Here is a 21,690-nt window from a genome sequence, read left to right on the forward strand (position 1 = left end):
GAGTTCATTGCAAAAACTTAAAAATGGTAATATAGGAAATTGGAATTTAGAGGGGTCCAGACATTTACAAAGAAGTTCCCCTGCGGAACACAATACCAAAACATCGAAACTTGATTGCCCTAAGGAAATACCCTCCCTTCTCTGTTATTTAAATTCTTTCTTAGGACTGCTCAGGGCCTCCAGGAAGTTTTTCAGGACCACTTCATTTTCATTGCTTTAGGTTCTGAAAGCTTATTACACCTACAGTTCACATCTTTTTACCATGTGGTTCATGTGAATTAATTTCATGTCCCAAAGAAAAAAGTAGGATTTCTCCTTCTTTTGTGGTTCATTTCATTCTCTGCAAACACCAAGTGTCTAAAAATATCTAGAGATCAGATACAGATATACACACATCTATGCTGGAACTTCACATGTTAAATATGTTTTCCCTTTCCTCTGCATCTGGCTAATCGAAGATGCTGCTCCTCTATCATGAACATTGCCTTCTGCTTTCACTCCCACCCTGGATTCATGCTACTCATTTGCTGTACCCACCAAAAAAGTTTTTCATTTTACTCAAAGTTTCTAATTTTAGGAAGTCTGTTAAAATTGAAATTATCCATGGACATGAACCCAAATGAACACATTTTGTGAAAAAGCTATTTATTATATTTGTATTATCTATTTATCATTTTTTAAAATAACAATTAAAAAATAAGTCCACCTAAAATGACCAAATTTAGGACTACACCTCAATCATAAATAGGTGGAATTTATTAGGTCAACCTAAACTTGTTTTTTTGTGGCAAATTAACCAATAGGTCCAAAAATATTTAGTTAAAACATAAAATGTAGAAAGTTATTTAGATATCTTCAAATAAGTAACACACCAAAGGTTTTCCAAATATTTATTGCAGCACAAGGTATCACATAGTTGTTGAAAAAAAGCAGTTTTATGGTAGTCAAAAATACTTTTCAGAAAGTATTCTAGCACAAGTCTCCTTCATTAACTAGATTATGCAGTAAACTCTATTTCTAATTCTTTCATGAGTGTTGGTTCTTAAGAACTAGAACTTACTCCTACTCCAAATCTATCTTGTGCTACCAAAACTGCAGCAAGGCACTTGAAAGCTGTTTCTTTAATATATGTAATTCTTATTCTTGCTGGTAGTATACTGTGGCACCAAGTGTGTGCACTTTTTATTCAAGGTCATCATGATGCTGAGAAGTTTCATTGATAACCTGTTAAAAAAAAAAAACCTCAAATCAAATATCATACTATATACTAAAGTTTAAATTACCCCATAAAGCATGACAAAAAAAATCATATTACATCTATGTCATTTACTGGGAAAGTTGGAAGATTTTGTTGCTCTGCGTGGACACATATGTATGTCAAATGCATATTATGACTTTAAAAAGAGAAAATTCCTCCAAAAAACCTTAAGAAGAAGGATGCCATAAGATCGAAATTAAGGTATTAAAACTTTAAGTTTATGTGTAAGGGAAGATGAGATGAAAATTACAACTACTTTTGGGCACTTCTTTCCTGGTATAGAGAGAGGTACAGTAAGAAATTCATGGATCATATGGCACAACCTTGTGCTACAAAAAAGGCCTTTGGATTGTCTAGGTGGTGGTTAGCAGAGAAGGCCATATATCTAGGATCAAAACATTTCTGACATTGAGGTAGCTGAACGAAGCTAGTGTAGGAAGTAACTTATATTCCCTTTTCAAATGAAGCACCCAGGAACAAGCACTAATTCTGGACTGCAGGAAGACTGGTATCTCATCTTCACTTCCAAAAACCAAATCATTAGTTGGTTGTGTGTAGTACTGGAAGAAGAGGACTATTCTCTTTTTAGTATGCATGAGTAAATCTGAAACGTCCCAAATTAGATAGTTGTATCTAACTAAGATGCATATTTATTGATTTAAAAGTTCAATATCTGCCTGGAATTACTCCAGTTCTGATTTAAAGATACCAACCTGTCCATCTCTAGTTTCAACCGTCTTAATCAGAAGTGTTCTCTTTGAGTGGGTGTCAACAAGAGGGAGGGATTCCAGATTGGTTTCTGAATAAAGAAACAGGCCCCAAATGAATACAAATGAAATTTTAAAAAGTAACTATCTCACTGAAGAATTATGATTTTTTTGCTTATATGTTTTTGAAGTGTAAGTATTAATTCAAAAATATTTGTAAAGACTCTTATGGACTTTCAAACCCAGTGCCTGACACCACTGTAGCTTCAGGATGAGATGGGCTATCTATATAACTCTACATATACTCTGTCACCAAGAACTAAAATGGAGCTTAAATTTAACTTGTAGCACAGACTGTATAGCAGGACTTAGGTTTGAAAATTATGGATGTCTTCTAGAATTTTCTCTTGTGTGGCACTTTCCAGTTATTGTTAAAAATGAGTGCATTATTATAAACAGAATGTCTACAAGGTCTGAAGTTTTTATAAAGGGCAATTAGATGCTTACCCCTCAGGTTCAGGGAAGAAAAGTTTGGAAGAGGCAGAGCAATCCTGTAAAAAGATGAAGAAAAACAGTAAAATTTTTGGAAAACTACTTGAACAAGGCACAAATTTATAGGCTTCTTGTTTCCAACAATTAAGAAAAGTTACTCTTGTAATTCTTAAGTGAGGGGTCTGCTTCAGAAGCATTGATCCATGATTGGTTTCATTAGTACATTTAAATATTTCACACGAAGCATTATCTGAACATAGAGCATCAACTGGAGGCATCACAGATTGGGAACCGTTGGGTTTTACAGAATTGTGGGTTCAGATCCCAGCTCTGCTAAGAGTGACTAGGGCAAGTAACTTTGAACATAAATTTCCTTGTCTATAAAAAGTAGTAAATAGCTGCCTTCTAGAAATGTCCTTAAGATTAAATAAGTTAATTTTCATAAAGCCCAGAGACATAATCCCTAACAAAGGCAGCTATTAATCATACCCAAAGTTCTTATTCTATACCTGCTCTCCTCGCCTTCCAGCAACTTCCTGTAGGTGGCAATCTCGATGTCAAGAGCCATCTTGACATTCAGCAGGTCTTGGTATTCACGAAGATGTCGAGCCATTTCTTCCTTCATATTCTGAATCTCATCCTGCAGGCGGCCAATAGTGTCTTGGTAGTTAGCAGCTTCGACAGCAAAGTTCTCTTCCATTTCACGCATCTGGCGTTCCAGAGACTCATTCTGTAGTAGGTAAGAAAAGTTGGCAATGTTATTGTCCAGAATAAAAAACAAAAAACAGCTACTGCTAGAATGATTCACAGACCATTTACAACCTTTTTCCTTAGTGGCAAATGGGGAACACTCCAATTTTAGGTGAAGAATAGAGTACTAAGTCCCTTCTTAGAAGCAATGATAGATGTAAGCTAAAACCATAACATCTCAAAGTCCTTTTTGAATTTGTCTTAACTCATTTTCTTAGGATTAAAATATACTTTTTTTTTTAATTTAGTGTTTTGTTTAGATGTCACTATTAGCTTGATCAAGTGAATGTCTCCAAGCTGGTTAATTTCCCTCTTTTACTGCAGTGTGATACTTACAGTTCCTTTAAGCGCATCCACTTCACAAGTGAGGGACTGCACCTGTCTCCGATACTCATTTGATTCCTGCTTTGCCTGGCGCAGGGCATCATTGTTCCTGTTAGCAGCCTCGGAGAGGTCAGCAAACTGTCAGGAGGAAATTAGAAATGTAGATCACCCAAATGAACTGTCTACAAATCTTCTAAGACTCTATCTTAATGAGCAAATGCAAAAGCTTAATGATGGCAAGTAAACAAATAAAGCAAACATGATAGAAACCATATTTCATATTTTGTGTTCAAATCTCAGTGTCTTCTAGAATATGTCTAAATGTCCTTTTGCAAGCCAGAAAAAAAGCAGTGGAAGTCTTATGCTGATATTTTCACCTAAAAATTCACTGTATCACCCTCATTAAAAAAAAAAAGGTAGAGGTAAAGGGCATGGTGTTAGAGTTTATTCTGAAGTAGGATGGAAGAAAGATAGTGAATGGAAGTCTACTAAACAAGGATGTGTAAGTGGTAAGGAAGTTATAGAAACGAACAAAACTTGGACATCGGAGTCAGCTTTTTAGCTGGAGCTAAAGGGAATTTAGGAATCAGGGTCAGGTATTATATTTGCAGAACAAGCATCTTTCTTTTGTTCTGGCCACACTGATCTGTTTCCTACCTTCGACTTGTACCATTCCTCGGCCTCCTGAAGGTTCTTGGCAGCCACACTTTCGTACTGCTGACGTACATCACGCAGAGCAGCAGTGAGGTCAGGTTTGGAAACATCCACATCGATCTGGACATGCTGTTCCTGAATCTGGGCCTGCAGCTCCTGGATTTCCTGAAGAAAGAACAGATAGAAGGTCAGCCATGCCAAGTACAGAATAGCTTCACCCACATTCATTCACTGAAAGTGACTCCACTTACTTCATCATGTAGTTTCTTCAAAAAGGCAATCTCTTCCTGCAAGGATTCCACTTTACGTTCAAGGTCAAGACGTGCCAGCGAAGCATTGTCAACATCCTAGTTTGAAAAGAGAAAACACAGGAGTTGGAGGATGCTAACATCTGCAGCTTATCTCAGTATTTCATTTTAAATTAACCATTTGAGCTTAGTGCAGTACTACAAAGAGGGTGTTGATAAATTTGATGACCTTTGAATAAGTTTGTGAGGTACCCAGCGCCATAACACACTTTGCTTCCTTCTCTTCATTAATAAATTTGAATCGTGACTCACTGTGTTGTATTCAAGGTGATTAATAATTTAAAAATAAGTTTAAGAAGTAAATGAATAACTGCGTCCAATTATTACTGAGTTCACATTATTCCAGTGACATTTTTAGTGTAATTTTTTTTTTTAATCAAGAAAGTCAGTGTCACAATTTTGTCTGCAGACTCACACAATTTGTGACGTTTAAGTTTTTGCTACACAGTCATTCTTATGTTGTGAGAAAAGTGTAGCCATTGCCTCTGTTTGCATTAATTACAAAATAGAAAATTGTATTCTATAATGGAAATTTGTCAGTAAATTAGAAAAGATATCTTGTATCTGCTCATTTAAAGTCATGCAACTGAATAATTTTTCTGAATAAATTTGATTCCAAAAGCTAAAAAAAAAAAAAAAAAAAAAGAAAGTCAGTGTCACAGCATTTTAAAGATTTTTTTTTGGTAATATGGAATAATATGCCAGAGTAGTAGCCCACTTTCACAATGTCATGTATACATGAGTATATATATAGCACAGAAATTTATGCTTCCCTAATGTAGTGTACACCTAAGTTCTTTTTTCTCTATTCAACCTCTGAAACATACTACAGAGCAAGTATGTAATCAACTGGAATTTAGGTCATAGGCTAGATTTAAATTTAATTTAGGAAGCACACTGGCAAATATACACTTCAGGAAAACAAGAAATTGTGTTTGCTTTCTCTGTGGGTTTTTCTCCTAACAATCCCTTCTCACCCTAGGGCCTGTCCTTCCTTTTCAGTTAGCATTGTATCAATTCAGTTACTAACCTTGTTTCAGAATGACTGGCCAAAGCACTAGCATACAAAAAGATAGTCTCAACATTTGGGCTGTTCTTGCTCTCCTTCTGCATATCCACTATTTGGTAACTGCTACATTCCAAGTCAGAATGTGTAATTCTGCATCTAAGTTTTATTTCCCTCTGGAGGGACTGTCAGGAGGATTTTTATACCTCTTACCTTGTAAGTAATTATATTTGGAGTACAGTTTATAGCATTACAGCCTTAAAATGTTAAGGCATTTCTATCACCTTCATGGAAAAGTGAATGAGGAACGCATGATAATAAAAAGATCAGATTTAGGGAAAAATTTATTTTTGCTCATTACTAAGCCCTAAAAAAGAAAAGATAATTTACTAACCTCTAAATAATTTAATGTGAAAACCTACTTCATCGAAGAGCATGTGAAAAATTTGATCTAATCCCGAAATAGGAGATCTTTTCTACTAATGCCATTTTATATTAACTCACTACTCTGCAGAAAGTATGTCAGGTATGATAATCATAAATGCTCAGTGGTAAAATTAATCTCACATCCGTGGGCTTAAATTAATTTGGCAAAGGTATTTTTGCTTCAAAATGTTATTCTAACCTATTCATTTTAGAGTGCTTTTGTAGCCAACCCCAGTTAAGTGTTCAGAAGAATAAAACTATGCCAAGACCTTCCTGCTTCTGGATCCCAATTTTAAATTAATATTAAATCCATCTAGCTTTGGAGCAAAAAGACAAACAAACTCTTTCATTAAAATGCCATTCTTCAATCTTAGGTTTTTGCTTTATTTATGGAAAGAGATTTAAAGGATACAAGACCCCACTAAAGGAAGGCCTTTCTAAATGGGAGGTATGGCTGTAGCTTTAAGAACTCTTCACATCACATACTTCACAAGTCTGGGCCAGATATTAGATAACGGATGTTAGCAAATACTTGCGTCCAATTAGAACTGTGCTTAGATCATTACATATTCAATAAGAATGTAGCCTGTTGAAAGCTTCTCTGGGAACACAAAGACTCCTATTATATCTGTCCAGAGCCACCACACTTGCCAGAATGTCTGTATCTACATTCCATAGTGAAGCCCGTAGAAACCATTAATATCTTTCAGCTGAGGGGACAGATGGCTCCTTTTCATTCCTAGTGGATCACAAAATAGTTGCGCATAGCGATACTCCCATCTAACTCTAATGGCACAATAGAACTCCGAGAAGAACAGAAACTTTCTGGCTTAATGCCAGTAAACTAAGTTTCTGATCCTCCAACACGTTTTGCATTTTAAACTACAGGGCAGAATTGCGCTTTTTGTGGCCTTGCAAAAGCCAATGGGCTTTAGCAAACTGCAATCTAATTCAAACGCTAACTGTTTTGAGATCAATGTGTTGCAAAAACGAAATGGAAAAATATTTCTTTGGAAAAATCTTGACACCAAGTAAAAGTTAAAGACTTTCTTTATGTCAAAGGGATGATTTAAATCATTATTATTATTATTATTATTATTTTAATCGGGTGAAACTTTAATCTGTGGTGTTTTCTTTTTTGGCCTGTAGGGGGCTTTGCGCACAGGCGAGAAGTTTTGCATTGTTTTTAAGTAACTTTTAGGACTGCAGATGGGTCGACTGGGTGGGGTCCAGAAACTGCCAGGGGGAAGAGAAATCTACAAACCTGTCTGAAAGATTGCAGGGTGCTCTCGGCATCTTCCCTTTGAAGCATTTCCTCCTGCAACCTGAAAGAGTTGCACAGTAACCAAAGGGGAACTGGAAAACCACCAAGGGCGGGGCGACCACACCCTACGACCACGTCGCTACCCCCAAAGACTAGACCCGCTGCGCCACCTCCACTGGAAGCCAGAGACGGCGCCTTTTACAACTGTGGCCCTCGACAAGTTTCAGTAGGACCTCGGCTGGAGCAGCCACCGTCGCCACAGCGACATGCAATACCAAATCCGCTACCCCGCCCCGAGCCTCCACAATCCCTTTGTCTCGCTTCCTCCACAGCCATCCTCTTCGCCCCGGTCCCATCCAAAGCTGGCAGCCCGCCAGAGGGAGCCAGGAAACTTTAAGAAAGTTTGGAGAAAAAGTGCGCATCGTTCCCAAGAGTCTGCAACTACAGACAACATGGTACTTTTAAGAAGTTTGTGGTTGAAAAGGGTGTTCTTGAGCAACGCGTGAGAGCAGAAAGGAAATGCATCTGCAAGATCTGGGTTCTAGGCGGGGCTGTGCAGCCTCAGGCACAGCCCTGCTCCCCACTATCCCGCAGAAGGCCGCCGCCCAGACCACATCCCACATCCCCAAGGGCGTGGCAGCCCCTCACTGCGACCCCCCGGGTCCCTCTCCCTGCCCCCCAGTAGCCTGGGCGTGGGCGCCTCCTTACTTCTCCCGGAGCCTCATGATGTCCTCGGCCAGGTTGTCGCGCTCCACCTCGACACGGCCTTTGTCGTTGGTCAGCTGGTCCACCTGCCTGCGCAGCTCCCGCATCTCCTCCTCGTAGAGGTCCCCCAGACGGGACTTGCCCTGGCCCTTAAGCTGCTCGAGCTCGGCCAGCAGGATCTTGTTCTGCTGCTCCAGGAAGCGCACCTTGTCGATGTAGTTGGCGAAGCGGTCGTTGAGCTCCTGCAGCTCCACTTTCTCGTTGGTGCGGGTGTTCTTGAACTCGGTGTTGATGGCGTCGGCCAGCGAGAAGTCCACCGAGTCCTGCAGCAGCCGCAGGCCGGGCACCCCGCTCCGCAGGCGCACCGCAGAGGAGCGCGTGGCGTACACGCCGCCGGGGGACGAGGTGTAGAGGCTCCGGCTGGTGCTGGGGCGCAGCGAGCTGCCCAGGCTGTAGGTGCGGGTGGAGGTGGTCACGTAGCTCCGGCTGGCGCTCGGCCGGCTGGAGGTGCCGGGGCCACCGAACATCCTGCGGTAGGAGGACGAGGACATGGACCTGGTGGACATGGTTGCAGAGGGTGGCGGTGGGCTGGGCGGCTGCGGTGGCGCGGACTGGTCCGGGTGGAGACGCGAGCTGGCGCGCTGTGGGTGTGGGCGGTGGAGCGCTGCTGTGTCTCTGGAGCGGGGTCCTCGGAGCAAGAGTTGCAGAGGACGGGACCCCGCCAAGGGCTGTTTTTATAACCCGATTGGAAAAACGGGTCCCCTCCCACAGCCCAGAGCGCGCTAGCCAATGGGGATCCAACAAGAAGCGCGGAGGCTGGGCGCGGGTTTGGGGCGGGGGCGTCCTCGAGCCGTCCTCCTAACTTCGAGGCAGCTCGGGACTGGGCACAGCCCGGTCACTTGGCTGGACAAGGACTTTCGGGTACTTTCCTGATGATGATACGAGTTCTGCTCACCCCGGAATGCTGCAAAAGTCTGGGTCACGCGGTGAAGGGGGCACCGGATCGAAACCGGACTTGAGGGGTCCCGCATTCCACCCAAAGGGGCTTTGGAGTCGGCGCGCGAGTGGGAGGGGCCGTGGCGCAGAGCCGCAGGGTGCTGTGCGCCGGTGGGTGGGGACACCCGCGGGCTAGGATGCACGAAAAAGGGGGTTAAGGGATTTGGAAGATCCTAAAACTCGGAGAAAGAAACTAAGGGAGCCGAGATTGGAGCGCAGCCGCGCGCACTGCATCTTGCAAAGGGAGCGCTTCGTAGGCGTCTCTTTTCATCCTCTTGTCTTGGGGGCGCCCATGCAGGGACCTAACGGGCTCGACGTGGCTTTGGGCCAGCGAACTGCGAGGCGGCTGCGGAGGAAAGCCCTGGGGAGGGGTGGGGTCGCTGAGTCACTTGCAGTGAGTCACATCTCCCGATTGCCCCGCCGAGGTTGAGGGATTCTAGCGGCTCAGACAGAAACCGTTAGACAAGGTTGACTCGAGTCTCGGCAGCTCCATGAAGTTTGTTCTAAGTTGTAGCCAACTTCGAGCTGGGTTTCTACTTTTTGGGGTGCATTCAGCTGCGGGGAGAGTGGAAGGACTAAAGCACTTCAGTTTTTAAGTACCCAAACCTGCTTATCTTGTGAAGTGTGGCTTTACCGTGCAGACCCTCCTTGGCAGCAAAATATGGGTCTCACGGAGGCACTAGGGAGAGGTTTTATTTACTAGCCGAGTTCCCCTCCCCCTGATTTCCGCCCTGGTTCTCTCCTCCAGTGCCCCCTCCGCCTTGAAACCACACCCAATTTCTAACACTCATCTGCAAGTTCTGGGTGAAAGAGGAAACTCATGGTCCATAGTTTCAGGCACAAATTGAGTGATCGGTGGTTTTTCCTTTTATAGTGGAAGTCATCAGCCGCCCCAGTTACAGAATTAGCTGTTGCTTTAAACCCCCAATTTGATTAATATAAGGCAATCACAGAGCTCAAATGACAGTATGTTTGAGGAAGATAGATTTATGTATTCCTTTTAGTTCATTGATGCGCACTACAGCAGTCTGGTGACTTGTCTGCGAAATATCACAGCTTTTTGTTTTGTTTTTGTGTCAAGTCTTTCCTGGCCTGTTTCACGGAAGAAAAATTTGCCAGTCAGAGTGAGGGAAATAAAAATGAGCACAGAGCAAAACCTTCTGGTCTACGGCACCAAAGGAGTTTTCAGATTCCACCACCAATATCTTTCTAGGTAAATCTCACCACAAGGGCTCCTGGTGCAGAATTAGTAATAAGCAGAACAGAGTGGTTCCCCTCAAAGAGAATTTGAAGGGGGGAAAAGCCAGCCAGTCTTTTTGTGATTAAGTAGCAATTTTAAAATTGCATTTTTTGTTTTTGTTCAGTATTTAGAAGATATGTGGATCATTGAAAGGCTTAATTGCAAAACCACTGTAAAAATAAAAGCATCTTGATTTTATAGTGAGTAGGAGAGGACAGCAAAATCATTCCCTCTGTGTTTGTTTGTTTGTTGGGGAGGCAGTATACTGGAGAAAAAGCTTAGAACCAATTGAAGGGTTTATTTGGCTTCCTTGTACAAGCATCTTTTAAGCAATAGTTTGTTTACTACCCTTGGGGTAGTTCTGGGATGTAGCACTGCCAAGGTCGCGCTGTAGGACCCTTCACTCGCTGTACAGTCCTCCCACTGTGTATTTCCTTTATTCTCTCCTTACTGAGAGGCCGTGTGTTATTCCCGAGAGCATTCCTGGGGCTTGACTCCCCGGCAGACTCATTTATGCTGCATGTTACCATCTTGCTCTCTGAGAGCCCTTTATTGAAGTGACTTCTCAGCAAATGTCACCATTGTGCGCTTGCCTGGAACCCTAAGGCTGAGAACAGCGATCTCCCTGGCAGGGAGTAAGATTGGACCTTTCTCCCACCAAAATGCTGATCCCAGAGCCATGTGTTGGTGCTGTCAGGGACATAGGCAGACTGACTCATTACGGAAAATATGGGCAAGGCTCTAGTGTGGTGTGGCAATGTGACGCATTGGTCACCACAGCGGATTCCACAGGGCTGTGGTGACTTCCTTTGGGATGGACTCTGGCCCCCCTCATCATCTGAGGGTGTCCCTTCTCCTTCCTAACCTTCCCCCATCTGTACTTTCAGGACTGTGACAGATTACTGTCTTGCCACAGCTGATATGTTGACTTGCTTAGTTCAGTTACCATAGTAAAATGCTATAAACTATGTGGCATCAACAACAAACATTTATTCCTCATGGTTTTAGAAGGTGGAAGTTGAAGACCAAGGTGCCAGCAGATTTGGTATCTGGTGAGGAGTTGCTTTTATGGTTTGCAGACTGCTTTCTTGCAATGTTCTCATGTGGCTGAGAGAGAACAAACTCTTGCTTCACTTTGTCTTATAAGGGCATTAATCCCACCAATGAGGCTCCACCCTCAGGACCTCATCTAATCTAATGACCTGTAAAGGCTCCACCTCCAAATACCTTCACATTCAAGATTAGGGTTCCAATTTAGGTATCTGTAGGCAGAATACACTGAAGCCATGGCACTTGCCTTAAAGCATGTACACAAGCACACACTGCACACATGTAGTGATACCATATCTTGCATCCGTCCCACTGGAAAGTTCCTTAACTTGATGGAAGTGGTAGAGTGTAGAGAAGTGAAAGTTACAAACACACTTTTACTCATTTATGTGGAATGCATGTGACTTTGGAAAGAATTAATTTGCTTCTGAGAGAAATTATACAGTGCCTAGCACAGAGCCTCAATGGGTGCTGGTCATCAAGCAAGGAAGTAAATATGTCTGAACTCACTTCCTTTAGTGTGATAAGTAATCTTGCTATATATCTGCTGTCTTCTTAGTTACTGTTTTGGAAGTAAATAGTGCATCTATCTACCTCTCAGCTTCTGAATTTATTTTTTGATTGAATAAAAACCTATTTCAGAAGTATTTTTAAATGCTGAATTGTGAAGCTGCTTTGAACAAATCATGATGCAAGTGGTGTATAAATAAGGACACATTGATACAATTTGTAAAGCAGGCATAGACATTTCCAAATCTGAAGTGATTTTGGAATTTGCAAACAGTGGTAATGTCCATTGAGTTGGGTAATTTGAATTGATGGACCAGCCAGCCATGCGTAGCAAAGGAGCTTAGTGGCCTGTGGGGATTTAGGAAAGCTAGCCGGCAGGAGGTCATGATGAGAGCACATCTTCTAGCCAACCGCCTGGATGGAATGTTCAAAATGAGAAGATGGATAAAGAGAGATGGTGAAAAGCCTGCAAACCCTAAGGCATGGGGATAAAGATAATAGTAACCAGCAACATCCATACTTTAATTTTTGTGCTTGCTAGATGATAGGAACACGGTATGCATTTAACTTAGTGCTTGCAAAGCATGTTATAAGATAAATTTGATCAGACAGATTTTGCAGATGAGACATCTACTGTTCATGCTAGCAATTTGTTCATTGTCTAATAATTGGTAGGGAAAGTAGGGAGAAAGGGGGCCAGGATTGAAATTGAGGTCTTTCTGACTCCTCTGCCCTTTTCTCCTTGCTTTGAAGATAAAATTTCTCTTACTGTCAGCAAATTCAGTTCACAGATATTACATAGGAGCCTACTTCATTTCAGGAACTGATGAAAAAGGAAGGATAATTATCAGATTATATGGTGAAGGAACAGTTTCCTAGGGGAGTTTGGCAGATACATGGAATATCATGTTCTATGTTATTTAAGTGATGTATTATTGATTGACTCATAATAAAGAGGGGAGTTTCATTTTCACCACACTCTAAATCCTTACTTTGTGAGTCAAATATTTTCATCTAGATTCCTTTCTATCTCTTCATCATATCCAGGGACTGGAATAAGAAACCCTCCAATTCCAGCAGCTTCCACTCCCAAGTTCTCTGTTGATTGAGGACAACACAGCAAACTAACCATATTAGAAACTTTCATCATCTTTTCTCCTTCATGACTCCAGGGTCACTCAGATCCAATGAGTTTCCTGTCTGTTGATGTGGTCGCTTGTCCAGGCAATTTTATACCTCACCCCTGTGATAATTGGCTTCTCTTTCTCCAGGCTCTTCTTACCCTCATCAAAGTGTCTGTCTGCAAGCCACAACCCTTTTCTCTTAATAACTTCATTCTTAAAACTCCCTGAAGATCCAAAGTGAATCATTCATTTCCTCGCTGGAACATAAGCTCCATGAGGCATGGATTTTTCTCTCTGTCCACTATCCTAGTGAATGAAGTATCTGGAAAGAAGCCTGGTGCATTTGTTGAATGTCTGCATTAATACAGGAGTAATTTGCAGAGGAAGGAAAGGAAAAGGATGTGAGGAAAAAAGGAAGCAAGGAAGGAAAAATGGAGGAAGTAAAGCAGGAAGAAGGACGAGAAGGAAAGAAGGCTACTAGGTAATAATGCTCATTATGTTCAAATTTTGTGCTATCACTATACACAAGACAGCATTTAATCATTGTAGGGTATAATGACCCTCAAATTTCATTCACTTACTCAAAACATGTTTGTTTTGAGTTTGTTGATTATTTACTATATGGCAGGCACCTGCTGGACACTGGGAAAGTGACAAGGCAGGTATGTGCATGCACATTTGGACTGTAGAGTTGGGCCTATGTGTGCATATATGGGATACAGAGAGGCAATACTCAACAAACAAAATTATTAAAGTTGCAATAAAGATGAGGAAAACAAAAATTTTGCTTAAAAGCAGTTGAGACTCAGAGCTTCACAGGGCCTTTGAAAGCCATGCTAAGTCTCTAGCTCATCCTTGTTTCCACTGCTCCCCACCACCAGCCTGCAATTTCCATGGCATCCTGAGCTGCTTTCTGTTCCATGAGGACACACAACATATCCAATAAAGTCAGCTTTGTTATAAACTGGATCATGCAGTTTTACCCTTTATAGCACTTTTGGTCTTTCATACCCTCGGGTCTTTCATATTTCATTCAGTGGGTAGGTGTGCTCATTTTCTGCATAGCCTGCAATGCTTCTTAATATAAGCAGGTTAATAAGAACTATTTCATCCTTCTTGGGAGCTCACAGCCTTGTAGGGTGATCAGGAAACACACAGAGTTGTAACACATTAGAGTGTGGTGCCAGAGAGCTCTGTTGGAGATAGGAATGAAATGCCAGAGGGTTAGAGAAATGATCGTATTAATTTATGGGAAATAAGAAAAATATACTTCATTTGAGGAATGAATATGATTTCAATAGCTTATCCTAGTAGAGAAGGGATGTTCAAAACAGATCAAATGGTGTAAAAAAATGTAGATGACAGAGTTCCGGAAACATTTAGGAAGGAGCAACTATCCCAGGATGGGTGGATTATGGAGCATTCATGGTGGAGAGAAGAGAAGGAATTGAGAGCTAATATGGAACCATGCGTTGGAGGACTAAATGCCAGGGAGAGGAGTTTATAATTGATGTGGTGGGCAGTGGGAATTCACTGAAATTTTTGATGAGGAGAAAGACATGCTTGTAGCAGTGTCTTAGGAAGATTGTTCTGGCATGTTGTGAATTGGGGAGACTGACTTTAGTGCTCTTTGTAGTAGATCAAGTGAAGGGTGAAAGGCACTGACTTGGGGATACCAAGTGATGATGATGAGCGGTGACTGCTGGAGACTGTGAAGTTAGGAGGAAGACAAGCAAGTGAAAGGGCTCTGAGCTTTCCAGAGTATCTAAGAGGATAGATGCATGATAGACAGAGAAAAATTAGTGGAAAATTTATTTGAGATGAAAGATCATTCATTCATATCCCCTTACCTGGACATATTTTCCCTTCTCATCTATGTGAAGTAAAAGTGCAGGAGGGAGGTTTGGTATAAACTGGATCATGCAGTTTTATCCTTTATAGCACTTTCAGTCTTTATGTAAGTTAATGCTGATTGCTTCTAGTGCTCAGCCTGGTTTTCACGGTTGCAATAAAATCAGGCACTTCTTCAGTGTCCTCTAAAATGTTCAGAGGAAAAGAAGCTTAAGAACAAACTCCTAGAAATCTCTTTAAACCTTTTGGGGGATAAAAGGAGATTATAGTTTCTCATAGAACTATATATAATTCATAATTTTATCAAAGTTTAATGCACGTCTATGTCTAAGGAGAGAGAAGGCAGAAAGTAAGAGAACAAAGGGTGTTAATAGAGAGGGAAAGCCTAGAGCAGAAAATTCAAGCCAATGTTAGAAAAAGAAATGAAGCTAGATTTTCAGTCTTGGTTCACTTGTTGCAAAAAACAAAACAAAACAAAACACAACAAAAAAAACAAACAACAACATATCCAATAAAGTCAGCTCTGTTATAAAAATAACCAAACCTATCAAAGAGACCTCAATGATACTGCCAGCATTTAGTTGTCATCTGAGTGATGTGCTGCAAGAAAACAAGCAGGTATGTGCCTTGTGGCCTATAACCCTGCTTTTACCATTTTTCAGGCTAGAGAAAGGCATGCCACTCCAAGGAAACTTGCCAATTGCTTTGGTATCCTGGGAATTTACTCTGCCTATTTTGAGGTCATCTAGCTCCCAAGTGGTGGAATTTTTTTTTTTCCAGGACATATTTAGGTGATGGGCCTAATAATACTAACTTTGTTTAACAGCACAGGTTTCCTTTAAAGAACTGAAGATATTTTTTAAAATTCTGATTTGTCTTGATAGTAACCTATGAAGTTGGAAAGAAAAAGCAATGGCCCTCTATATGCCATAATCTTTTTCCCGTGTTTTTGGGGAAAATGAAACTACATTCCATTTATATCTAAACTGATAAATGAGTCAACTAATCATTCCCCAAATTTGGTATATCACATTTATTTAGCCAATGCAATAATTTTTTCAGAACTTTGCATATTAAACTTAATTTTTTAATGTTTGGTAAAATTCAGAGTTTAAAATATACCCAATCAAGCATTGGTCTCTGTGTGTGCTGACAGAGGGCAACATGATTGTAGAGGTTAGAAATGAAAAGAGGCAAAGCATTAGAAAAACAATAAACACATAAATCACAGTAACCCTAAGTGAAGTCATGTGTAGCATTTGAAACAAATACAAGTTGGCATAATGTTAAAACTATGCAAGGCAAAGGATTAAGAAATTTCATTAAAATTATAAATAGTAAGTCAAGTAAGACCATTTTGAGTTAACTGTAGCCAAATAAAGAGGTTGACAGAATCTCTACATAATTCAAGTGCAGTGGTTTTTAAAATACGGAGTAAGGTTTTACATTACTAATTAGCTATGTACTAGAAATATGATCTCTAATGTGACTCAGATGGATATGTGGAATGACTACAAAAATTATTATAGAACTTGAGCTTGGTATACATTTAATACATTTTCTTCAGATCATAAATTTTGAAAAATTGTTCTGATATAATTTACTCGTTTCTTCTCTGGGACTTTAGAGGAGTAGACATGTGAAGTATAAAGATATGTGGGTGTCTAGATAAGGGTTTTCCTTTGATGACTATGATTTGATTTTTTTTTTTAAAGATTTATTTATTTATTTATATATACAAGCACTGGGTACAGTCAGAAGCATGGGAGGGTGAGAGAATTCACCAGAGCCAGAGCGGGGAGCAGAGCAGGCAGAAGGACCGAAGTACACTGCTGAGGGGAGCAGCGGGTGGCAGGAGAGGTCTGCGCGCCATGTGGTACCCTCCTCCGGTGGCCGGAGAGCAGCCGGGGTTTGAACTGGCGCTGCAGAGGTTGCGGGCAGCTTCGCAACCCAGCGCTCAACCGCTGCACCACCGGGGAGGCCCTGATTTCATTTTTAAAGTCTTTGATTAGTTAATTCTAAACAGTCATAACAATAACCTTTGCCTCATTCCTAGAATTGGAGTCTCACCCACATAGAAAGTTTAGTGGTAATCATAGTAATAGCTTGCAATATATTGAGTGCCTATGATATGCCCAATATTAACTTACTTGCCATGTGTTAACTTATTTAATTCTCACAACAGCCTGTTTAGACATAAGAAGATACTGAGGCACAGAGAGGTTAAGTAACTTACTTGAAATCACATAGCCTGAAAATGGCAGACCTAGGACTGGAATTCAGGGTTTCTGGTTACAGGTCCCATGTTGTAAACATCATTATACTATGGTGTCTTACATGCCGTAGTAGTATTTTTGTAGTATTGATGGTGACATCCCATCTCTTTGATGTTCTTATCTCATTGTCCATCTAATTCTTAGGACTCCCCCCTCCCCTGCTCTGTTCTAATGCAGCAACAGGACGCCCTTTGATTCAGATAAGACAATTCCCTTAATGAATCATCAACACATCAATTTTTAGGGTTTTTTTTTTTTTCTGTGGCTATTTCATTTCTTAATTCTGACTCAACCCACCAGAATGATTGGTACTTATGGCATATGACTCCCACATATAACTAAATGAATAAAAATTCTTAACCACTTTGCTAGTGGAAAAGAAATGAACTGACTGGTATTTTGGAACATAGTAGTCCTATAAGTAAGAGCAAATTCTTGTACTTTCTATCAGTTTGAATTTTAGGGAGGTTTATTAATGTTTAGGGTACTGTAATAATTTACAGTCCAAAAATAACAGACAGTTGTATGAAACTAGAGGTGGTTCAGTAAATTACACAACCGGGATGTTTAAGGGTAAATTAAAACAACGTTACTGATTAACACTTATGAGCTCACTGACTACTTAAAACAATTTCTTGCACAGTACTAATCTTATTGCATGTCAGTGTTTTTCCAAGTAATTCTCATCACCCCTCATTCTGTTATAAAAGGGAGCATCCTTAACATACTTCACACACCTAGGGCAAGAGCAACAACTATCATAGTCCTATTGTAGATCTGCAGGAAAGTGTGAAACAGACTGATGAAAACTCAGTAATGGCAAAGTATGTGAAGTATCACTTAACATACTAGATTATCCTGAAGAGAACCAATGATCCCCTTTTGTCAAAGTATTCTGAGTCTTACTGTGTGCCAGGCTCTCTGCAGGATGCTCAGCATGCAGAAGTGGATCAGGCACTTTCCTCATGTTCATAGAACATTTGATTTACTTCTCCTTTGTTAAATCATTTTGTCTTAAAGTCTTGTACAATTGTCCAGCCACGTTCAACAGTTTCAGCATTCACCCCTAAAGTTAAAGTTTCTGATAAAATAGCATTGACTTTTGAAATCCATGGAAATGTAAAGTTTACTGTTTTCTTCTCCTGGATAAAATATAACATAATAACTAGTTGCCGGGCTACTGCATAAAACACAGGCCCCAAACTGCAGCCAGGAAGAACAGTTAGCAATTAAGTAAAGGAAATGACTAGTGGCTTTGAAACCCAACTCACTGCCATGCAGTTCTTAGCAGAGTGAACATCTAGGTTACTTAGGCAACTTTTATCACTGAGGAAGTAGTTTTGGTGACTCATGCAGAATCACTTATTTCAAAATCAGTGTAGTCAGTGCCTTGACTGTTACTCTGTTTTCTTTCTTCTTTGGACTGGGGCAGAAAAACTACATTTGGAAGGCCTAAGTTTATTACTTACTTTTATTCATTGGCTGGCCAATATTTTGAAGTTTAATGGACTCTTGAGAATAAAAGGTCAGTAGTTCTGGCAATTTAGTGATATATTATTGGTAGAATTAATAGCTTATTTTCTAAGCAGAAATGTTCTATCTTATAATAACATCTGATAGCGCCCTATAACATTTCTTTTAGTAACATCTGAAAATAACATTTGTTGTCAATTTTTTTATTTAATGTTCATAGTGCTATTTAAAATATAATCACACTTCTGATTAGCTAGGCTACTTAATTACTTTATATTTCCAACAAAGATATGACGAATGGTACTAAAATCTCCATGGATAGTTTCAAGAGATGATAATTATGAAAATAAAGGAACTTGAAGGAAATTCCTTTGCCAGCTTCTTCCTTCAGATTTTCCACTAGGTTTCTAACAGTATTTATTGACATTTGATTTTGTGTGTGTGTGTGTATTAAAAGTTGACTAGATACTTTTAGGTTAGTTATATTGAAGAGTTATAGGTAGATAATGTGTTGGGATAACTTTATGGAATAATTTATTATGGACAGATTAAGGAAACTGGAAGCCATACAGCTGGGCTGGCTTCAGATTAGAACAGGAGCAGCTTCATTTGGACTCCAATCTTGCTGGCAGTCTTGGTGGATGGTGCCAGATTTTAATGTGGTCAGTTTACCTGAATCATTGTTATATCTTTTGTCCCAAGTCCAGAAACCATTCTATAACCCTCAAAAGTTAGCCAGTACTACTTTAGTGTCTTTCATTATGCGTTCAATCTGGTCCTACTCTGTTTTTAATTTTGTGGTTGGAAAGCCTTGAAAAAAACAATGAGTCATGATAACCATTTCTTTTTCCTCCAGCTAGAAGCCTTCAATGTGAGGCCAAGGCAACAGAGCACCATTTGTTTGCCTCACGAGCCTTCGAAGTTGAAAGCTTCTGTGGGGATCCTTGAAGGGAACATGTGGGGACCTTGAAGGGAGATGTACTTGTCCAATGGCCTGCAGACCTGCAGCAGCACCACCTGGAAACTTCTGACTGAATCAGAATCTCTGGCCTAGCAGTCTGTGTTTTTGTAAGACTTCCAGATGATACTGAGAAATGCTGAAGTCTGAGAACCTCCGTGTTAGTGAATTGTTAGCATTTGTGGCCCTGTAGAGCATGAAATATAATGGTTGGCCAGTGGGGATGATTGCAAGCCTTGCTTATGAGGAATTGAAGTATAGATAGGAAAGAGTGCCTTATCTTTCAGAATTAAAAAGTAAAAATAAAAAGCCTGGCATTTAATTGGTTGAACCAATCATTTGCTTGAACACTTGCTTTCTCAGAAAGGGGCAATCCAGATAACTAGATTACTGTGAAATATATTGGCATGGTTCTAAAACTCTTAATTAATTTCTCTAGTAAGAAAATGCATGCCTTCCCATATGAAAACATGTATTCAATCTAGCTTTGCAAAAATCCTGTAAGATTCTTGTATTCCATTGAATTGGCCAGCTTATTGCTCCTCGACCCTTGTTTCTACATCTGAAAATCATGTTATTACTTGCCACGAATTCTCTCATTAGAGTGAAGTGAATATATGGTATATATAATGGGGTTTGTAAGGTATTTTTGTTACTAACAAAGTTGCAGCATAAAGATCAAGAATGATTAATATAAATGTTGATGGTAGAGAGGTTTAGAATGATAACAGTGGGTTGGTGGTTCAACTTCTCTTTGATATATGTTCCTGTTAGCCCTGGCTTTTTCCTATTTTAGTTTTTGATGTTAAACATATCATGATTTTTGTAAAATTTTAATCTTTCCTTCCTCATTAAAAATGCAGTATTAATAAATGCTGTGAAAATAAAATTAGATTAAAATATGAAAGTGCAGCTTTTAAAGGTCAAACAGCGCAAATTTCAGATATTATTATTGTGATTGTTATTTTATTTATTTATTTATTTTTAAAGATTTATTTATTTATTTATACAAGCACTAAGTACAGTCAGAAGCATAAGAGGGTGAGAGAATTCACCAGAGCCAGAGTGGAGAGCAGAATAGGCAGAAGGACCAAAGTACACTGCTGAGGGGAGCAGCGGGGGCAGGAGAGGTCTGTGTGCCATGTGGGACCCTCCCTGGCAGCCGGGGATCGAACAGGTGCTGCAGAGCTTCACAGCCCAGCGCTCACCTCCTGCACCACTGGGGAGGCCCGATTGTTGTCATTTGATGTGTGGATTGAGGAAATTTTGTGATTGTTGACATAATGACATCATCCAGGAGTTTAGAGTAAATGTATATACGTCAGCAGATTTTATGATTACAAAAAATAGTTGTTTACTTTTCTACTAATTCTCTTACAGTGGAATGTTTCCATTTTCTCAGGAAAGGGGGGAGACCCACATATGTTTTATTAAAGAAAACAAGCCTGATATTTTTTATCCTTTGAACCAAGAGAGACTTCATTTCATAAATTCTTTTGGAGAAAGATGACAACTCTGGAGACAGGCTACCCAGATCCTCTACCCACTAAGGGTGCAGCTATAGATGGAGATGATAATAATAGGATTGTATGAGGATAAAATGAGAAATGTTTATAAAATACAGAGAATTTGTCACAAGTAGATATTAAACTGTAGCATGAAGAAAAAAAGGGCTTGTGTCTGAAAGTCAAGGGCAGGAAGGCAGTAAGAAAAGGGATAATGAATAAAACAGTCTGATCATTTTGCAAGTGAAAATTTAAGCACTTCCCATGACTTTCCTGATCACTCTCATTATAATCGAGCTGTTCTCTGATTGCTGCTAATGAGAAGATCAATCATAGTCACTTACAATGTCAACATACATGTCACAATCCGAATTACAGTCTTGCTCTGAAGTTTCGTGTCTTCCCTTTCCCAGCTTGAGTGTGCTGGCGGCAAAACCCATAAGAAATAGAAGTCCTAATGGATTTCTTTTTCTCTCTAATAAAGTGTGTCTCCTTCCACAGATTATAACTAAGGTTTCTTGCTGCTCCAAGGTAAGAGCTGATAGAAGAGAAAAGGTGAAAGATAAGAAAGTTCTTAGTTGACAAGTACAATTGGTAATCTACTGTTTATGCCTCCTGATTTGGTGTGTATCTAAAACCAGTGCTTCTTTGTAAGTGCCTTCTAGCAGGTGCCTTTTGGAGACTTCTTATCATAGGCATGTCTCTCACTACATTCCCTTGACATGCACAAAAGCATTTTTAGTTTGGTTCCATGGCCCTTAGGAGTCATTCAGAAGGTCACCTCTGCTTCTTTTTGCTACAGCACCTTCTTTC

The 21,690-nt window shown here is 40.2% G+C and overlaps 1 protein-coding gene across 1 annotated transcript; it reads right to left on the reverse strand.

Annotated features, from left to right (window-relative positions):
- Window positions 1–902: 902 nt before the first annotated feature.
- VIM (vimentin) lies at window positions 903–8,460 on the reverse strand (the record flags this gene model as incomplete). Its single annotated transcript, XM_084254159.1, has 9 exons — window positions 903–1,224; window positions 1,972–2,057; window positions 2,473–2,516; window positions 2,967–3,187; window positions 3,544–3,669; window positions 4,189–4,350; window positions 4,437–4,532; window positions 7,190–7,250; window positions 7,898–8,460. 9 exons carry the CDS (start codon window positions 8,458–8,460, stop codon window positions 1,183–1,185), a joined length of 1,401 nt encoding a protein of 466 aa, XP_084110285.1. The 3' UTR covers window positions 903–1,182.
- Between the last annotated feature and the right edge of the window lie 13,230 nt (window positions 8,461–21,690).

Source organism: Talpa europaea, assembly GCF_964194135.1.
Source record: "Talpa europaea genome assembly, chromosome: 14".
Classification (NCBI taxonomy): domain Eukaryota; kingdom Metazoa; phylum Chordata; class Mammalia; order Eulipotyphla; family Talpidae; genus Talpa; species Talpa europaea.